The 19977-nt window shown below is 49.4% G+C and overlaps 1 protein-coding gene across 1 annotated transcript in view; it reads left to right on the plus strand.

Annotated features, from left to right (window-relative positions):
• The window catches only part of DHX40 (DEAH-box helicase 40), a 28208-nt gene extending 8897 nt beyond the window's left edge, over nt 1-19311 (plus strand). Inside the window, exons 6-18 of the mRNA XM_077311371.1 lie at nt 1581-1647; nt 3410-3541; nt 4258-4357; nt 5818-5904; nt 6507-6689; nt 7006-7086; nt 8114-8271; nt 10841-10955; nt 12898-13006; nt 14807-14901; nt 15025-15094; nt 15809-16037; nt 16745-19311. Of these exons, the coding sequence (XP_077167486.1) occupies nt 1581-1647; nt 3410-3541; nt 4258-4357; nt 5818-5904; nt 6507-6689; nt 7006-7086; nt 8114-8271; nt 10841-10955; nt 12898-13006; nt 14807-14901; nt 15025-15094; nt 15809-16037; nt 16745-16884 (1566 nt within the window). The 3' untranslated portion in view covers nt 16885-19311. The remainder of the gene's footprint in view (nt 1-1580; nt 1648-3409; nt 3542-4257; nt 4358-5817; nt 5905-6506; nt 6690-7005; nt 7087-8113; nt 8272-10840; nt 10956-12897; nt 13007-14806; nt 14902-15024; nt 15095-15808; nt 16038-16744) is intronic.
• The last annotated feature ends 666 nt before the right edge of the window (nt 19312-19977 follow it).

Consider the following 19977-nt stretch of genomic DNA (forward strand, 5'->3'; position numbering starts at 1 on the left):
AGATCCAGAATGGGCATGGGTTATTTATTGAGTTGAGTGGGTAGCTAAGAGGTGGAAGCTTATTGAGGTTGGGAAGTTTCTGATTGGACCAGTGCAGAATTCTGGGCTTAGATCCCTGCTCAGTCGTGACTCCATCTTTCTACGTTGTTAAAACAATAGCAATACACATAAAAACCCACAAGATGGTGAAAAAAAACTATCACCCGGCATAATTTACTAAGTCCAGCCAGACAATCAACATTATGTGTTATACTAGTAATTAAGCCCATTGTACCCAAAATACAATGGGCTCTAGAAAGCGGGGGTAGAGGGGGGGGGAAAGGCGAGGGCAGCGTTGTGAAAGAAGAGGTACCTGAAAGCGGAGGCATTGTCGAGGGCGGTCGGCAGCAGCAGCGGCGGGACGTTCTTTTTTCGGCGGCGGGGCAGTAAGTAGTGGAGGAGGGAGGCCGTTGCTTCGGGCGGCGGCCCCCAGGCGGTCTGGCGGCGTGTGCAGCGGCGGCTCTGTAGGGCAGTGGTCCCCAACCTTTATTAGGCTGGGGACCGGCAGGGCTTCGGGCCGCGCCCGCGGGCCGCACCCGCGGATCGGGCCACGCCCGCGAGCCGCACCCACGGATCGGGCCGCGCCCGCGAGCCGCGCCCGGCCGCGCCCGCGAGCCGCGCCCGGCCGCGCCCGCGGGCCGCACCCACGGATCGGGCTGCGCCCGCGAGCCGCGCCCGGCCGCACCCGCGAGCCGCGCCCGCGGATCGAGCCGAGCGGGCGCGGCCCGGCCCTGATTCCCTCTCGGGCAGCATCGGCGGCGGCCATCTTCTTGTTGGGCGGGGAAGCGGCGGCCATTTTCTTTGTTGTGCGGGGCAGGGAGTCTCCGGCAGCGGCGCTCCGCGCTGCTGGCAGGGGCTCCCTTGAGGGGAGGCAGGCGGCTCCAGGGCGGCATCTTCTCTTGTTGTGCCGGGCAGGGAGTCCCCGGCAGCCGCGCTCCGCGCGACTGCCAAGGGCTCCCTAGAGCGGAGGCAGGCAGCTCCAGAGCGACGTCTTCTGAGCGGCGGCCATCTTCTTGTGGTGCCGTGGGCTCCCTGAGGCGACGGGCTGACGGCTATCTCCTTGTTGTTGCGGGGGCTCCCTCAGGAAGCGGCCTGACGCGGCGAGAGGCGCTTCGCGCCTCTCGCCGCATCAGGCCGGGAGCAACTGCGAGCCGCGCTGCGCGCGGCTCGCAATTGCTGGGGCTGGGAATCAGAGGGAGCAATCGGCAGGCGCTTCGCGCCTGCCGATTGCTCCCTCTGATTGTCTGTCATGAGGAAGGGTCCAATCCGGACCCTTCCTCATCCCGGACGCATCCCGCCCCAGAACCCCTTACTGTTTTATTTAGTCCGTGGCGCCCGCGGCGCCACGGGCGGTGTACAGATAATACAGAGATATAAGCATGCAAAACCCTTATCTCTTCAGCAGTGTGGTTTTCCTTGACTTGCATTTGTGCCAGAAGACAACTATGATTGTGGGGGGGAGAAGCAGACTTATTCTGATGAGTTTGTGTAAGAGAGGATCAAAGCGAAGGTCCTAATCGTCCTGCTCCTTCTCATTCCAGACGGTAAAAGTGACCTTGGACATTCACTTGACTAGCTCGGCTGGGGACATCTTGGTTTTCCTGACTGGTGAGAGTTTCCTCCTGTTTTCCCTAACCTCGATACAGTCACATGTGGAAGAATTGCTGTCACCAGGAAAGGCGATGAAAGGAATTGCTTCCATGAGTCCAGCCGGCTTCTTATTCTTTGCCCAAATGAATTATTGTGTGTTTTCTTTGCCCAAATGAATTCTTGTGTGTTTTCTCCATTGATCAGCGTTTCGCACTCTGGAAATTGCTGGGAAGCTGCACCCCTTCGGAAAAAGGGAAGAGCAGGCAGAGCTACTATGTTGCTGTGTGGTATTGGAGAGCTGCTATGATGCTTGCTTTTTAAAGATATGCACAATAACGGAAAATAACATTTCTGTAGAATGCGTTTTTGGTAAAAACGCTGATGACTGAAACAGGAAACAAGATTAATGATCAGTAAACCAGTGGTCTCCAACCTTTTTCGGGCCAGGGACTGGGGGGGGGGGGGAGAGGGAGGCTCGGGGACCAGGGGGGGGAGAGGGAGGTGTGGGCGTAGGCAGGCTGGCAGGCACAAATGCGCAGGTGCAGAGCTGCCGCGCCTGTGTGTTTGTGCCCGCTGGTGCGCCCGCACCTCCTGCCCCCCACAGCACGGCGCTCGGGATCGGCTGATCACTCCCGGCGCAGTGAGCGCCACGCCGCGCGGATGTGATGGAGGCGAGCCCACTGGCGTGCCAGCGCCCACGCCTCCCTCCCCCCTGCCACGGCCCAGTACCGAGGGCTCCCCCGCCCGGTACTGATACGCAGCCCAGGGCTTGGCGAACTCTGATCAAGATGGGTGGCTGTGTTAGTCTCTCTGTAGCGGCCGACTGGGACAAGAGTCCGGTAGCAACTTAAAAGACTATTTGTGGTAGGGTGTGAGCTCTCTGAAGAGCTGAGCAGTGACTCACAGTGACTCACCAAAGCTTATACCCTGCCACAAATTTTGTTAGTCTTGAGAAGAACTGGGGTTTTTTGTACCCTGCTTTTCACTACCCAAAGGAATCCAAAGTGGCTTACAATTGCCTACCACTCCTCTCCCCATGACAAACACCCTAGGAGGTAGGTGGGACCGAGAGAGCTCTGAGAGAACGGTGACTGGCCCAAGGCCACCCAGCTTGCTGCAGGTGGAGGAGGGGTGGGGAATCAACCTGAGTTCAACATATTAGAGGCTGCCACTCTTAACCAGCCACACTGCACTGGCTCTCAAGGTGCTACTGATGAATAAAAAGACCTCAACCTCGTCCACATTTTGCATGATCTGGGGTTTCTCGAAGCCTGGTGAATATTACAGGGGTTTCTCAATGGTAAAAATGTTGAGAAAGGCTGTGCTAGAGACACCAAACTTGCAGGGGATCCCGGGCTGACTCACTTCTACCTGTCCACTGAGTTTGGTGACTTTGATTCTGTCCTGCTGGGCTAGTATTGCCCTTGATTTTCTCTGTATTTCTACTGCAGAGATCTTCTCGTTTGGCCTTAGTCCTGTTGGGTTTGCAGTGGCACTGGTTCTGCTGGGTGAGGATTGGATTTATAGGTGCAGAGTTATGGACTCTACCAAAGAGAGGACCCAACCTCCATAGTCTCTGCTGTGTTTGCAACTGGAAATGTATACATCCTCAAACCAGCAGGAACCTCTGTGAACTGCTTGAAAATTCATGGGAAGTTCATCCCGGTTGACATGCCATGAACTTCAGTTCGTGAAATACAAACTGCCCAAAATTCATGCCTGTCCCTACTTGGATCGAGCCAGTGGGATCTTGGAGTGAGCACTTGTGGTTTCATTTCAGGTCAGTCTGAGATTGAGAGGGCTTGTGAGCTCCTGTTCCAGAAGGCTGAAAACATCGACTACCGTTTTGACGTGAAAGACAGCTCAGTTGAAGGCCTCCTACTGCTGCCGTTATATGGTTCAATGCCAACAGGTAAGTCCCCATCTTAACAATGCCTTTGTACCTGTTTACTTACTTCATTTATGAGTGCTTAGGACCCAAATCAACCTATGCCTATGCTAAGGTGACTAGATTGTCCCACTTTTAGAGGCAAATTGTAATGTTGAAATTAAAATATATATATATATTACAATACTATTTTTGCGTTCTATGCGTTCTATGAAAATTTTGTTGCTCCATATAGACCAAATTTTTAATCAAGAACCCCCCCCCCCCTGGTCAATGGTGTCCCGTTTTACCAATGTTAAAATCTGATCACCTTAGCCTATGCTATCCTCACAGGAACCCTGTTGTTATGTCTGGAGCTGTAATATGTCTTCTTGGTGTTTTGGGGGCCACAGCAGGAGGACTTCTGGGGTTCTGGCCCTGTTGGTGGACCTCCTGATGGCAGCTGAGAAGCCATATTTGATCGGGCCAAATGCTCATCCAAATGCTACACTGTGTCATGCAGTGGCCAAAAGCCAGGTGCCTCCCAGCTGTGGCCCCACATGCGCCGAGAAAGAGCATTGCAGCCCCAAGAGGGTAGGATTGGATAGGCCGTCGGCCTGGTCCAACATGGCTTCACTTATGTTCTTATGACAGAATAACGTCTCATTGGTAGTCTTGCCTTTATGCAATGTTCAGCTTTAGTCAACTTTAACTTGGCTGATCCTCTTCCCCGTCCCTTGTTTTCTGTCTCTTTTTTTTAGATCAGCAGAGGCGAATATTTCTCCCTTCTCCCCCAGGTATCCGGAAATGCGTGGTGTCCACAAATATCGCAGCGACCTCTCTGACCATTGATGGAATCAGGTGAGCCCTTCTGCTTCTTTTGATCAGGAGAAGCAGCCGAGAGTTAACAGCTACAGTTGGACACACCAGGATGTTGAAAATCTATTCTTGGGATTTATGGCTGCTTCATGAAAAAGCCAGCTGAGTAAAATGGCGAAATACAAAATGGATGTCAAATCATATAACGTGAATCGCCCACCTGTAATAAAACACGCTGGACATAGAACATTCCAAACATCCCTGCTTTTAAGTGCGGAAAAAATGACGTCGGTACTGCAAGAGACTACAGTGGTCAAAGCCCTGCAATAGTAAGCTTGGTCCAAGTTCAGTTTCTGGTGTGTCCCCTGCTGCCAAGGCCATTGTCATTAGTTACAGTGGCTTGTAGCGACCAAACAAAGCAAAGCTTTCTAACTTTGCCGAAAACGCCCTCTTGCCCCCAATCATCTAGCACAGGGGTAGTCAAACTGCGTCCCTCCAGATGTCCATGAACTACAATTCCCATAAGCCCCTGCCAGCGTTTGCTGGCAGGGGTTCATGGGAATTGTAGTTCATGGACATCTGGAGGGACGCAGTTTGACTACCCCTGATAGGCCATTGCAAAGGGCATGTGCTGCCAGCACGAAGGAGATAGATCTTACAGTTGTTAAATCTTACGGTGGCATTATGATGACTGAATCTGGCATGTGGCTTTAGAGAAGGGAAGATTTCAGGGGATTAGCTGTGCTGGTCCACAGTAGAACAGCTGGATTGGAGTCCAGTAGTACCTTAGGGATCAACAAGATTTTGGAGGGCATGACCTTTCCTTTCCTGCCTTGCCCTGCCCTCCTTTCCTCCTTTGTTCAGTAGGTCGTGAGTAGTTCTTGATTAGTTTCTGAAGGAAAATACAAAATGGGAATTTAGCAACCAATAAGATTGTGTTTGGATCAAGTAGGGGAATAGCATCCTTTTGAAAATGATTATTACATGATAAACTGGTAAAGTCCAGCGATGCCTTTTAAAAAAGTGAAAAAAGAACATTCCAGAATTTTATGACATTAAGGATCGCTTTTATTTTGGCCACAAGGGCAAAGGTTACCTGCATGTGGAATATTCCATGACCTCCCATGCAATACTCCCACGCTAAACCCTTCTGGTTAGCATTAAGAGAAGCTGGTGGAACCCCCCTAGCAGAATGAAGAACCATTAGGAAGGCAAAGTATAGGAAGGCAAAGTATGGGCTTTCGAGAGCCAAAGCCAAAAACATCCTCTGGACTCGACTCTAGAGAGGGGAGCCAAGCCCTTTAGGCCATTGGTAACTCAATGATGTACCATTTGGACAGCACGGACAGCCAGGTCCTGCTGGCTTTCAGCCGTAGACCTGTCAGTCACCTTCGTAGTATAAAATGGCCCTTGTTGACTCCTTTTCATGTCATCTACATTTGGGAATCTGGCATTGGTAATTTTGGAACTCCCTGAATCACACTTGTATTTCCCTCCTCAAGGTACGTGGTTGACAGTGGATTTGTGAAGCAGGTGAACCATAACCCAAGAGTGGGCTTGGACACCCTGGAGGTTGTGCCCATTTCCAAGTAAGTTTCAGGAAACGGGGTGCCATTCTCTGGCTGGGGAAGAAACCATATGAACCTGTTGTCCCTGGCTGCCATATTGAATGGGAAAAGAAGGAAGGTGATGTGTGAAATGTGGGCATCCAGGCGGACGCCAATGGGACATCCTCCAGGCTCATGGGAAAAAATCTTATTTGGGGTGGGAGGACAGGGCAAGATCCACAAAATGTCTTTGTGAATTAAGCTTCATGTAGGTATTGCCTTGCTGGATTGGGTTAAGGTTCAATCCGGCCCCCAATATCCTGTTTCCAACAGATGGATCTGGGAGCTCATGCTCTCTGTGAGTCAACAGCAATGCGGGGTGGGAAGCCCTGAGGAAGTTAGATGGGGATTCATCACTAATGTACCGTTCTAGAAAGGAGGGGGCTGCAGGGGAGACCAGCTCAAGAAACTGCCTTGCACCAGTAGAGCAAAACAGTACATTCAGCCGTTTTGGGAGTGGCGGTATAGAAATTGAAACACAAATGTTTCAGGTGACTGGCCTAAGCTCAGGGCATTTTGGAATGGAGTTTATACATTTAAATGGGAGCTTTATCTCACGTGCACACTCCCCCCTTGTCTTCCAGGAGCGAAGCATTACAACGAGCAGGCCGAGCTGGCAGAACAGCATCTGGGAAATGCTATCGGGTGTACAGCAAGGAATTCTGGGATGAGTGTATGCCTGACCACATGGTCCCAGAGATTAGAAGAACCAGCTTGACGTCTGTAGTCCTCACCTTGAAGTGCCTCGCTATCCACGATGTCATAAGGTAGCCTGTCTTTTGGGTGGGCTGAAGGGGGACAGGAGATCTTAAGTGGCACCCAAATATTTATTCTTTGTGTATCTCTCTAAACCACAATCGAGGACTAAGTGCAGCGTCAACGCATGTCTTTTCCCAAAGCATCCCAACCTTCCCTTTAGGGGAATTTTGGGGTCTGTTCTTCACAGCTTTAGAAATTATTTCTGAAGCGCGCCGGTCTTTCCCCACCCCCAGGATGCCCTGGACAAGCTCAGATGATTGGTAAGTTCACACTGGGGTAATGTTCCTGCAAGCTTAGTGATGAGATGATGTTTTTCCCCTGTAGATTTCCATATCTGGACCGCCCAGAAGAGAGGCGCATCTTAGAAGCCTTGAAGCAGCTGTATCAGTGCAGTGCCATTGACCGGTATTATTATAAATTATTATTTATTGCGTTTGATGTCCGCCCTCTCTCTGCAAACTCGGGGCAACATACACCGAAATGAAACACATACAAAAATAGAATATATAGGTAAAATGCAATTAGTTAATAATGAATATTTTTGAAAATGCCACGGAGGATGGAGTGGAGTTGTTTTCTCTTGCCCTGGCGGGACAGACCAGATCCAATGGGATGAAATTAATTCAAAAGAAATTCCATCTAAAAATCAGGAAGAAATTCCTGACAGAGCGGTTTCTCAGAGGAACAGGCTTCCTCAGGAGGTGGTGGGTTCTCCATCTTTGGAGATTTTTAACCAGAGGCTGGATAGCCATCTGACAGAGAGGCTGATTCTGTGAAGGTTCAAGGGGGTGGAGGTGACAGTGGATGAGCGATAGGGTTGTGAGTGTCCTGCATAGTGCAGGGGTTGGACTAGATAACCCAGGAGGTCCCTTCCAACTCTATGATTCTATGATTTGATGAAAACAATTAAAGACAGATTTAAGCAACCAGTTGCCCAATTCTTCTATGAGCTGGAGAGGAGGGGCGTGTTTACGCTAGACAGCATGGAAGTTAGGAGGGTTTTGACAGGGAGGCCACTTCAGTGCAGGTGTTGTTTTAGGCTTCAGAGCAAGCCTGGTGGAACAACCCCGTCTTGCAAGCCCTGTTCAAGGTCCCGCAGGGCTCTGATTTCATGTGGAAGCGTGTTCTGCCAGGGCTAAGGCCAAAAAGATCCTCGCCCTGGTTCAGCCAGCATGGTGCAGTGGTTAAGAGCGGTGGCTTCTAATCTGGCAAGCTGGGTTTGATTCACTGCTCCTGAGTGACCTTGGGCTAGTCACAGTCCTGATAAGTGCTGTTCTGACCCTTGCAGTCCTGTTAGAGCGCTGTCAGCCTCACCTATTTATTTGTGGCCCCACCCACTTGTCAGTCCATCTATTGATGGGTTTGGTTTTTTTAAAACATTTATGCTTTTCTCTACCAGGAGTCTGCTTTTTTAGACTGTTTCCTTTCTTAGGAGAGGCCGCGTGACCCAACTGGGCGAGTTCATGGTGCAGTTTCCCCTCCCTCCGACCTTGACGTGTGCAGTCATAAAGTCCATTTCCCTTGACTGCGAAGACTTGCTGCTCCCGATTGCAGCCATGTTGTCGGTAGAAAACGTCTTCATCCGGCCAGGTAATGGTGCATTGGTTGATACAGTTCCCCGGTTGATACAGTTCCCCGGCTGTGTGGTTTCATGCTTTCCTTCGGCTTCTGAGATTTTTGCAGGTGTCGCCTGTCAAATGGCACCAGTTATCAAATACAGAATCTTGGAATGGTCATTGTTTGTTTTAAGGTGAAAATCCGTAGTTCATTTGCACATGCAGCCCTGGTCACTGTTCATTCCCATTCAAGAGCTTGCAAAACAAAGGCTGCAACATGCAGCAAGGAGAATGTCAAGCTGAGGCTTGTGGGTGGGGGAAGGTGTTGTACCACCCATTTCTCGTGGGGGTTTGGAGGCACAGCTACAGCCTAAAGGGGGTGGAGGGAGTGTGGGTTTTTTCATTGTAATTTGGCAAACTTTCTCTGCCTGTTCACCGAGAGGCAATTTTTACGAGTGATAACAACATAAGTCTGATTCCTGCTGTATCAGCCCAGTGGTCCATCCAGGACTCACACGGGCCAGCCACTTCCTATGGACGGCTGACAACAGGACAGAGAGGCAGAACCTTCATAAGAACATCATTAGAAGAGCCCTGCTGGACCAGGCTAATAGTCTATCTAGTCCAGCATCCTGTTCACACACAGTGACCGGATGGTAAGCAATAGGGCAGGGGTAGTCAAACTGCGGCCCTCCAGATGTCCATGGACTACAATTCGGTGGCAGTGGCTCATGGGAATTGTAGTCCATGGACCTCTGGAGGGCCGCAGTTTGACTACCCCTGCAATAGGGCATAGAGGCCTTCCCCTGAGGTTGTCTCCTGACTCCTGGATTCAGAGGTTTCGAGCCTCTGAATGTGGAGGTTCCCCTCAGTCACTACGGCTGGTAGCCATTGATAAACGTCTCTTCTATGAATCTTAACCCCCTTTCGAAGCTGTTTATTCCTGTGGCCATCACCCCATCCTCTGGGAGCAAATTCCACATTTGAATCACTCTCTGTGCCAAGCTGTGTTGTCTTTTGTCCATCCAGATAGGTGACCAAACAAAGGGTTTGGAAGGAATTAAGGCTGCACTTGTCCTGTTGTTTCTAATGGCCAAACCAGATAAGACCCCGGAAGATCCATGATGTTTTTACACTGCTGAGTTAGGCAGCCTCTGATGCTGCTGCTTAAACAGCGGAGCGATTCTTCTCAAAAGGACCTTTGTCCTTTCCTCCCAGCATTCTTTGGTGGTCCTCGGTTATCTCGGTCACACATTAACTGGACTTTTTGGCTCGTCTGCAAAAAAGCGGCCATTCCGACTTTGAAGGAGAGAGAGAGAAAGAGAGAGAGAAAGACATTCTTAATCATTTATCAGTATTCAGCTACCTGAAACCAAGCCAGAAATCTTAGTCTTGGCCCTTCTTTTCTCCGATGACAGGTGTTTGGAGGGCTGCGTTGTGCAGGTGAATAGTGGCACTCTGCATGTACTCAGGGACTGTCCTTGTGGCCCTTACTTCATATGAAAACATGTTCCATTTGAGCGCAAAGCCCTTTTAATATGCTGAGTCTTTGTGGCCTGATCTGATGCATGCTTGTTCAGAAGGGGTCAGGGCACAGGGCTGCCTGTTTTCCTGTTTTGTTTTGTTTTTTTAAACTCGTGTTTCGTTTTGCTGCTCTTCATCATGAACCTGTTGTGGGAGGGGAGGAAGAACTTGCAAGATGCTGCGTTGAATCAAGGTCGTCCCCTGAATTTGGGCCTGTGGGAAGGGAAGCCTGTGAGCAAGAAGACCTGGCGAGAGGGAACTGAGAGCTGAATTCTTGGCAGTCGTGCCCTAAGCAAAGTTGTGTCCTTCCAAGCCCATTGACTTCAAAGGACTTAGAAGGGGGCAACTCTGGACTGGACTGCAAGGGTGCGTGACCGGGAAGTGAGAACAAACAACAAAGCATCAGAGGTTTTATTTATTATTTACTCCGTCTGTCCCTAATGTGGCTTACAGCATTCTGCCATCCACCATTTCATCTTCTGTGCGGTAGGCTCAGCTGAGAGTGCATGGCCATTCTGGGATTACCCAGGAAACCATGGCAGAGTGGGGTTGAACCTGGATCTCCAAGATCCTAGTCTGAAACTGTCTCAGGGATTCCCAACAAGCCTGGGGCTCCGTGAGAGCTCCCCAGAGGCTCCCCGGACTTCCCCCTCTATCCTGCCTGAATGGACTCAGCCACAAGCTATTCCCAGAACCAGCCTCTTCCACTGACTTGTGGATGGCGTTTTCACATGCTTATCGTGCCTGGGAAAGGGGGCGGAGCTGCTATGTGCACAAGCAGAAGAGTCGTAATTACCTATGGGCAGCCCCTCATTTAAGGGCCTTGGTTTGGTTTTCCCTTCGGCTGGAGAACAGGACAGGGCACCGAAGGCAGGCAGGAGGCCAGGCCCAGCCCTGTTGTAAGCCAGGACCCTCTTGTTCCCTGCCTAGGCCCCCTGTGTGCGGAGGAGCAAGGGGATCTGCTGTCCTCCTTGCGCCTCCCTGCATGAGTCATTGTTCACTGGGTCAGAGAGGGTGGAAACAAGATCCGAGAATGTGACACCAAAAAGAAATGGGCTCCGGCCATTGTGTTTCCTCAGGGGATCCCCAGAGGCGAGAGAAAGTGGAGCGCCGGCACAGGGAGCTGTGTTTGCAAGCAGGAGGATGCGATGACTTTGCCACGCTCTTGAACATCTTTGAATGTTGCAAATCGAGGTACTGCTGGAAGAGAGGTCAAAGCTATAAGGCGCCGGAGGTCATGACCTGAGGGTTCTAGCCAGGAGATCCTAGCTCAGAAGAAGACCAGTGGTCCATCTAGTGCATCCTGTCTCACACCGTGGCCAACCTGTTCCTCTGCAGGGCCAACTGCAGGATGTAGAGGCTGAGGCCTTCCCCCTGCTATTGCCTCCCTGCTCTGGGTTTCAGAGGCTTAGTGACTCTGTTTGTGGAGGTGAAGAACATAGGAGCCCTGCTGGATCAGACCAGTGGTCCATCTAGTCCAGGGTTAGTCAAACTGTGGCCCTTCAGATGTCCATGGACTCCAATTCCCACGAGCCCCTGCCAGCATTCGCTGGCAGGGGCTCCTGGGAATTGGAGTCCATGGACATCTGGAGGGCCGCAGTTTGACTACCCCTGTAGTCCATCCTGTCTCACACAGTGGCCAACCAGTTCTTCTGGAGGTCCAACAGCACGGCACAGAGGCTGAAGCCCTGCTGTTGCCTCCTGGCTCTAGGATTCAGAGGCTTAGTGCCTCTGTGGAGATTCCCCACAGTCACAATGGCCAGTAGCCACTGATAGATTTATTCTCCATTAATCTATCTAACCCCCTTTTAAAGCTGTTTATTCCTGTGGCCATCAGTGCTACTTCCGGGAGCAAATCCCTCGTTTTAATCTGTGTGAAGTGGTATTTCCTTTGGCCCTTCCTGAACCTACTGCCTGCCAGTCTCATTGGATGCCCTCCTTGGGTGTGAATTCTGGATGAAGGTTAGGGGCTACTATTGCAGTCAAGAATAAATAGGGTTTCAGATTATGCTGTGAACCTGGGGACTGTGGCTCAGCTCCAGCACAGATGTGGAATTAGCTGCCGTACGCAGCATACGGCATTCATGAGCGTCAATCACTGTATATGGGGGTCGTTGGACAAACTCATGGAGTCATCTGTTGGTGATGACTAGACATCTGAGCTTAGGTGGAACCTCGGTGCTCAGAGCTAGTATACCTGCAGATAGTACTTGCAGTGTGGGAAGAGGCCCAAACCAGGGGGAAACATTGTCATTGTGCCTCGCTTGGCAGCTTTCCAGAGGTGACCTGGGACACGGTCCGCTTCTGATTGAAATCATGCCTGTATGATCAGACAAACCAAGGCTTCCTATGTAAGCCAGCAGGGCAAGGGACGAACCCATTTCCAGCCGATTTAAAAAGGCCTGTCACATTTGTATTCGGAATTGAGTTGTCGTCAGGACCTGCATAAAGAGAGGAGTTCATCCTCCCAAGTTTTGCATTTCAGAGCTACTGTGAAACCCTTTCTAGTATTACAGATCCGAGAAATCACTGGCTTGAACTTTTTTTTATTGCTCTCGTGGTGTTCTTGATTTTCCTGTTCTTCCAGTTTTCCAGTAGAAAGCTTTGTGGTTCCTGATAGAACGCCCTTTGATTTGACTCTTAAAACCCGGCCTCCTTTCTGAACACACCTACTATTGAATAGACTTCCCTGGCTCCACAAATCTTCCTGTCCAACGTAGACACTCTGGACTGTCGGGATCAGCAGCTGGCAGTCCCTGAGCCAAGAATTGCCTGGTAAACCAGCCCTGCTCACCTCATAGATCCTCTTCTCTTTTACCCCCTCCCCTTCTCAGGGGTGCAAGGGCAAATCTGATTTCTTTAAAACAGCAAGGCAGGGAGGATAGAACCCAGGGCTGGCTGGGTCTCACCAGACCTGAGAAGCAAAGCAGGGTTAATCCTGGCAAGTATTTGGATGGGAGACCTCCATGGAGTATCAGCAGCATTGAAGGCCAACCGCCTCTGACCATCTCTTGCCTCGGAAGCCCCATCGGCTGGCCATTAATTCGCTGTGATTCGACAGCATTTGGCCCTCGATGCTCTTCTGCTTTAGAGGATATCTGTGTAATCTTTTTCGTCTCTCTCTGCTCCTACCCAGCAAATCCCCTTCCCGTTGGTGTCGGGAAAACTGGGTCCACTGGAGAGCGGTGAAGCTCGCATTCAGCGTGGAACAGCAGCTCCGGGAAATTGCTGGTAAACTCAAGCAGGTAAGTGAGCAGCTGCCTCGTCCGAAGGCCGCAGTGCTTGGATTTAGTTTAGCTTAGTCTGGTTTATTAGATTTTTGGTCCGCTCTCCCAGCAAGCTGACTCAGAGTGGTGTACGGAGGCTATAAAATACACAGTCGCAGTAGGCAAAATTAAATTTGAAATTGTTTCAAAGACAGCAACCGGTTAAAGCGGCAACGATACTGCCGTAAAATGTGTGCTATGAATGTTGAAATTCTCCCAGAAGTTCAAGATGATTCGGGAGTGGATCAATACATAATTAGATGTACAGATAATTAAGCAGGTGAGTGGGTGGGGCCATAACCAGGGAAGTAGGTTAGGTAGATAGGCAGGCAGGCAGACAGACAGACGTTAGCTTTGACCCCAACCAAGAGCCTGGTGGAAGAGTTCCATCTTACAGGTGCATGGAATTGTGCTAGCTCCAACAGGGCCCTGATGTACTCCAGCTCATTCCACCAGGTAGGGGCCAGGTCAGAAAATGTCCTGACCCTGGGTAGCCTCGGGCCAGTTGCTTTTGGTGAATCAGACCTACCTCACAGAGCTATTCTTAGGTTGAAATGGAGGAGAGAGCCAGCTTGGTGTAGTGGTTAAGAGTGCAGACTTCTAATCTGGCGAGCCAGGTTTGAATCTGCGCTCCCCCACATGCAACCAGCTGGGTGACCTTGGGCTCGCCACAGCACTGAGAAAACTGCTCTGAATGAGCAGGAATATCAGGGCTCTCTCAGCCTCACCTACCCTACAGGGTGTCTGTTGTGGGGAGAGGAAAGGGAAGGCAATTGGAAGCCGCTTTGAGCCTCCTTCGGGTAGAGAAAAGCGGCATTATAAGAACCAACTCTTCTTCTTCTTCAGTAATATCAGGGCTCTCTCAGCCTCACCTACCCTACAGGGTGTCTGTTGTGGGGAGAGGAAAGGGAAGGCAATTGGAAGCCGCTTTGAGCCTCCTTCGGGTAGAGAAAAGGGGCATATAAGAACCAACTCTTCTTCTTCAGTAATATCAGGGCTCTCTCAGCCTCACCTACCCTACAGGGTGTCTGTTGTGGGGAGAGGAAAGGGAAGGCAATTGGAAGCCGCTTTGAGCCTCCTTCGGGTAGAGAAAAGCGGCATATAAGAACCAACTCTTCTTCTTCTTCAGTAATATCAGGGCTCTCTCAGCCTCACCTACCCTACAGGGTGTCTGTTGTGGGGAGAGGAAAGGGAAGGCAATTGGAAGCCGCTTTGAGCCTCCTTCGGGTAGAGAAAAGCGGCATATAAGAACCAACTCTTCTTCTTCTTCAGTAATATCAGGGCTCTCTCAGCCTCACCTACCCTACAGGGTGTCTGTTGTGGGGAGAGGAAAGGGAAGGCAATTGGAAGCCGCTTTGAGCCTCCTTCGGGTAGAGAAAAGGGGCATATAAGAACCAACTCTTCTTCTTCTTCTAGGAGGGGAGAGCCATGTTTCCTGCTTTTTAGGCAAGGTGTGATATATAACAGAGGGGTCAATAAGGGCTTTGGGGGCATAAGGTGGTGGGCAGTTTTTACAGTGGGGATGGATGTGCTACCACTAGATTAGATCTTGATGAACCACATTTCTGGACCTTTTCAATGGCTATGGGTTACGGTAGCTGGAGCCCCAGCTTCATGGACTTCATGCCTCCTTGGAAACCCTACGAGCATCAGAGAGATCACTCTTGGAGGCAGAATCCTGTTCTAACTGTTGAGATCCGGCTCACCACTCTCTTCTTCCTTTCGCCCCGGATAACTTTTATTAAAACAACAACAGTAATCTGTACACTCTGTTCGTAGCTTCCAGACTTCCCAAGAGAACATTTTGACGGCACCAGAACTGAGCTCCTGAGACGGTGCCTTTGCGCTGGCTATTTTGGAAACGTTGCCCGACGGTAAGGGAGCCTCGCTGGCAGGATGACACTGCCCAGATGGGAGTGGTTAGTGGGGGTCACGCTTCTAGGTTGGGATGTGAGCAGGCCTACAACATCCCTGTCTCCTTTTGTGTCTCCTCCTAGGTCCACAGGAAAGTCGTTCTGCACCATGGATGGCCACGGAAGTATGGTCTACATTCACCCTTCGTCAGCTGTAAGATCCTGCCTTCTGTTAACAGTTGCGGGGGAATGGTTGGCCCTTCTTGGGGGAGAGAAAATAGAAGACATTGAGCACATTTCTTGTACTCTTCACTTGTTACTCCAGGGTTCTGTGAAATCCTGGGGGTTTCTTGATGGCCCTGGAAGGGTTTCCCAAATGGGTGGGAGCAAATTAATTTTTAATATGTCTTTAAAATTTGTTATACATTTATCAGGTCATATGACCATATACAGTCCTGTTAACCTGCCCCCGCCAGTGGCCAGTGATGGGTCTCGGGGGGAGGGACCCTGGATGGCTGAGTACCCAGCTCTGCTTCCCAACCACTTTCTGCACGATTGTGCCACTTTTGGGGTTTCTCGAATCCCGAAGAATGTTTCAGGGATTTCTCAATTGTAAAAAAGTTGAGAAAGGTTGTTTTATCCAACAAGGGTCTTAACTTCAGGGGTGGGGGGACACAGCTCAGTGGTCTAGCCCCTCCTTGGCATCTGTAAGGTGCCAGGTTCAATCCCTGGCAGTTCTCTACAAGGCAGAGCTGCAGTCTTCAAACCAACTCTCAAACATGTTGTGATTGGTTCCCATGACAGCCATTTCGGGGAATTCTAAAGGGGCTCCCTTGCATGGTACACCTTTTTGCATCTCGCTGTGCAAATCTACCAATTCAACGACCTGATGGTTTTCAATATAGATTCTTCTTAATTTTTTTCCAAGCTGCATGATCAGGAGGCCCAGCTGGAGTGGCTCATCTTCCACGACGTCCTCGTGACCTCCAAGGTGTACATGAGGACGGCATGTCCCGTGCGCTACCAGTGGGTCCAGGACCTGCTGCCCCGGCTCCACCAAATCGACGCTTATGAGTTGAGCAGCCTGGCGCGGGAGGAGGTGACCGAGGACGAGCTGGCCCACTGGAGGCAGAAAGAGAACCAGGAGAGGCAAGCGGGTGAGTGAAGCGTTCGGAGACTGCCACTGTCGTCACGTCTTGAAGTAAGCCGGCCAGTCCTCGTTCAGGTGACAGAAAAGAACGAAGAAGAAATGCCAGGCTCCAGATTGACAAGACAGGAGCCTTTATGTGTTCCTGCTGAGGAACTCTCCAACACTGCAGGGAAAATACAGTGTTGCAAGTTAATGAGAAGAACTTGAATGCTGGCCTGATGCTGGTTTAGCTGCTTCAGGAGGGCTGGAATCTTGAAAGGAACTGGGAGTCACTTCTAAAAGAAAGAACGGGGGGGGGGGGGGATAGAAATGTACTTTGTTCAGATATCTATTAGCTCCCATCTCGTCAGATCTCAGAAGCTAAGCAGGATTGGTCCTGGTTGGTACTTGGATTGGGAGACCAGGGTTGCTACATGGAGGCTCCAAGTTGAGGCCAGCATATAAGGGCTTGAGTGACTGAAGCTGTCTGAATGCTGTGGATCCACAGGAGGCGGTGGGGCCTGGACCCAGGGAGGAAAAATGCAGGAGCGAGCAGTCTGGGAGGGGGCTGTGGGAGAGGAGTGGTGTCCTCGGTCTTCTCAGCTCCCCATATCTTGCTTGGGGTAGGTGGAGGGGAAGCACGAAGCCACGCCTGCATTACAGAACATTTGACCATCTAATGCCCTTGCCGTGTTTTGTGGTGTTGACATTTTTGGTTGGGTTCCTTGCCTCTAGAAATAACAACAAACAAATCTGGGATGAAGATGGAGAGAAGAAACGATGACCAGTCGATACTGGATGCTCGCGCACGGTACCTGGAGAGGAAGCGGCAGAGAATGCAGGAATCAGACACCCCTTGGAAGGAAACTAGTTAGCAATCTCTGGATCCTTGTTGGTGTGCTCAGGATAGGAATCCAATGGTTCAGAAACCTACATGACAGTGCTGTCCCCATAGATGTGGATAAATGTGTGCTGTCCTCCTCTTCTCCCTCTTGTAGGGCACGGAGCCAAGAGAGGAGGTGACTTGGAGAATGTTGGATAAATTGGCTTTCCTTGAACAGGATTGTCCCTGTTTGATTGAGACATCTCTGCAGGGGTCCTTCTGCCTGGTCATTGCAGAACAGCTGTGTGTGGGGGAGGCAGAAGCAGCACTGCTTAAAGGCTTAGAGAGGGGAAGCCAGAATGCAGGCAGATCTGCTCTGCACATGCATGGGAAATGAAGCAGAACGGCCCATGGGTGGAAAGTGACATCTTGGAAGGCTTCTCTTTGCAAACTCCCTGCAAATAGAAAAGCAGCTCACAAGCAAATGTGGGAGTAGAGCTGTTTTTCCTGCTGTGCTTTCTATTTCTTATGTGAAGGGACATTCAAATCCTGGAATCTCCCACCTGCAGTCTGTAGTGGTGTGACCCGTGCTTGTATGAATCAAGCTGGAGCTATCTGATGTTGGGGGGGGGGGGCTCTGACCCAGATATAGGACAGGAGGGCTATGAACCTGCATGTTCCTGAAGGTTCTGGGGGATGAGGCTGGCCAGGATGAAGTAGATTTTGCTGTGTTCCCCCTTTGCCCTTACGAGACAGGCTAACAAAATGAGTTCTACCTGTTATCACAGTCCCTCCAGCAGTGAGTGACTCTGGGGGCGGTATTCTGGAAGAGGGCCCTGAAATACCAATAGAAGAATATTCAGCCTCTTCAGAAAAGCAGCCCCGTTCTGGAATAAATGGCAGGTTTCTTTCATGATTGGGTGAGAACGTTGCCTAATAAGTTTTGTAGCTTCAAATCAGGTACTTTTTAAACTAGGCATTTGAATGCTGATGTTTGTTTCTGTATCGTGCATCTGTGGATGCTTCCCTGGATGAAGAATTTGACATGCCAGGGAAATGACAGGCTGTTCTATTACCTTCTCTGTCCTCTTTCTTCATGGTGCTCAGGAGTGCGATGCACCCCACCCATATTTTCCCTAACAGTACTCTTGAATTGTAAATATGTCTTTTGGGAGGAGCTGAGACCAGCCTTGGTTGACCCCCAAAGTTAGCTCCAGAACATAAAAAGCTGTTGATGAGGGGCCTCTTAGACCTGCAGCACCAATCCGGAGTTCTCACAGGCCCCTTACGGTCTTTTGGGGAGTTTGAATGGCTGTTTGGATAGGAAATCCATAAACAGGGATGTGGCTAACCTACCTTTGTCACTTGCTAGAGCTAGTTCAGCTGGCTACTTACAGCCTGTCCGCAGCCTTTTCTGTTTCCCAGTTGAAGTTACTGCAGGTATTCTGCAAGTGTTTGAAGAATTCATTTCCCTTTTTAATCTGTATAGCTGGCACAAGGGGGTGGGAAAGAGGCTCCAGACATTTAGTTGGCTACATAAGTGGTACATCATAGTGATGCTTCTGTTTTGATATAAGTTAGAAACATAGGATGCATACATAGACAAATGTTACAATAACCACGTATTACAAAAGGTTACCAGGGAAGCCTATATTCAACTCAGTTTTTTTTCCATGCAGCTACTTAAGAAAAAAAAGCTTAGAAGTCCCACAATAATTATTTTAACATTTGTTCAGATTTGGGGTTTATTATTTTATTATGGTTTATAATTGGAATTTTTTAAAACTATTATTGTAAGCTTACTTGAACCAAAAGGAAAGGTGGGATATAAATATGCAATAGATAAAAAATAAACAAACGCCCTTTAAATTGTAGTAAAACAGCATCATAAAATAGTAAACAAATTAAATTAATACCACATGATTAAATTTGGTATATATTTACATGCAGCCTTTTCTGCTTAGATTCCTTATTTGTTAACCTCTGACCCCTCCTATTTAAGCCTAGATTGTAAGCCCTTTGGGGTAGATACCTGTCTTACTTTGTTCTTGCTGTGCATACTTGTTTTGTATACTGGAGGAGCTACACTAAATGATAACAAGGCATTTAAAAATTAAATGCCTTAATAATTTAAAATTATGTCTCAAAAGTAAAAGTATTCACCTTATTAGTAAGATACCGGGCCTAAAACTTTGAGGGGAAAAAAATTAAACACAGCTGTCTTTCTAGTGAGCATATCTGCTCTTTTACAGCCTCACTTGGGGCATCAAGGAGCAAGTCCAGCAGTTTGCAAAGGGATGAGAAACCTGAGCTCATGCAAAAATGCCTTATTGAGTGCAGTGAAGCTTGTTTCTTTTCAAGGAACTGGGTTTAGTTGAATACTTTTTCATTCTTTGGGAGAGACACAAAATACCAAGAAGATGAATATATCTCTGTGTGTAGAATTAATTTTTTTATTAAACACATATATTTTTCTAAATATTGTGTGATGCTTTTGTTTCCCCATCCCCTAAATTGTGATAACTTTTGCTAGTAAAAGCACTGAGTTCCCAAAAGCCTTTTGTTTCATCCCCTTAGGAGAGAGTGCTGAGGGTCTGAATGGGGAGGGGGGGTTTCCCAGTGGCCAGGCCCTCCATGTTCATAGAAGAGTTGGTTCTTATATGCCGCTTTTCTCTACCCAAAGGAGTCTCAAAGCGGCTTAAATCTCCTTCTCTTTCCTCTCCCCACAACAGACACCCTGTGAGGGAGGTGAGGCTGATATGCTTTGAAGTTCCAGAAACTGAGCCAAACCATCAGTTAGCCACCTGTCTGCTTGGTTAGACTGGTCTTTTGGTCAATTCAGGGGGGTCTGGTTGATGCCAGATGCATTTCCTTGGGGCCAGGGATCGTCAGCTGATTGGCATTGCTTGATCAAAGAGCAATCTAGTCTAGGGAACATAAAATAGTTCTTAGATGAATAACCTTTTCTTGATTTCATTTCTCATAACCCTGCCAGCTCCATGAACTTGTTAGACAAAATTTAGCTGTGGATCCAGTAATTGCTGGTAATTCATCACACAGAAATTTATTAACTATCACCATGTTGCTTAATGCAGTTTGTCACTTAACAAGCCTCCATGTTCAGAAGCTGCGTGCCTGAGTTTTA

The sequence above is a fragment of the Paroedura picta genome, chromosome 15, assembly GCF_049243985.1.
Source record: "Paroedura picta isolate Pp20150507F chromosome 15, Ppicta_v3.0, whole genome shotgun sequence".
NCBI classification, from domain to species: Eukaryota; Metazoa; Chordata; class Lepidosauria; order Squamata; family Gekkonidae; genus Paroedura; species Paroedura picta.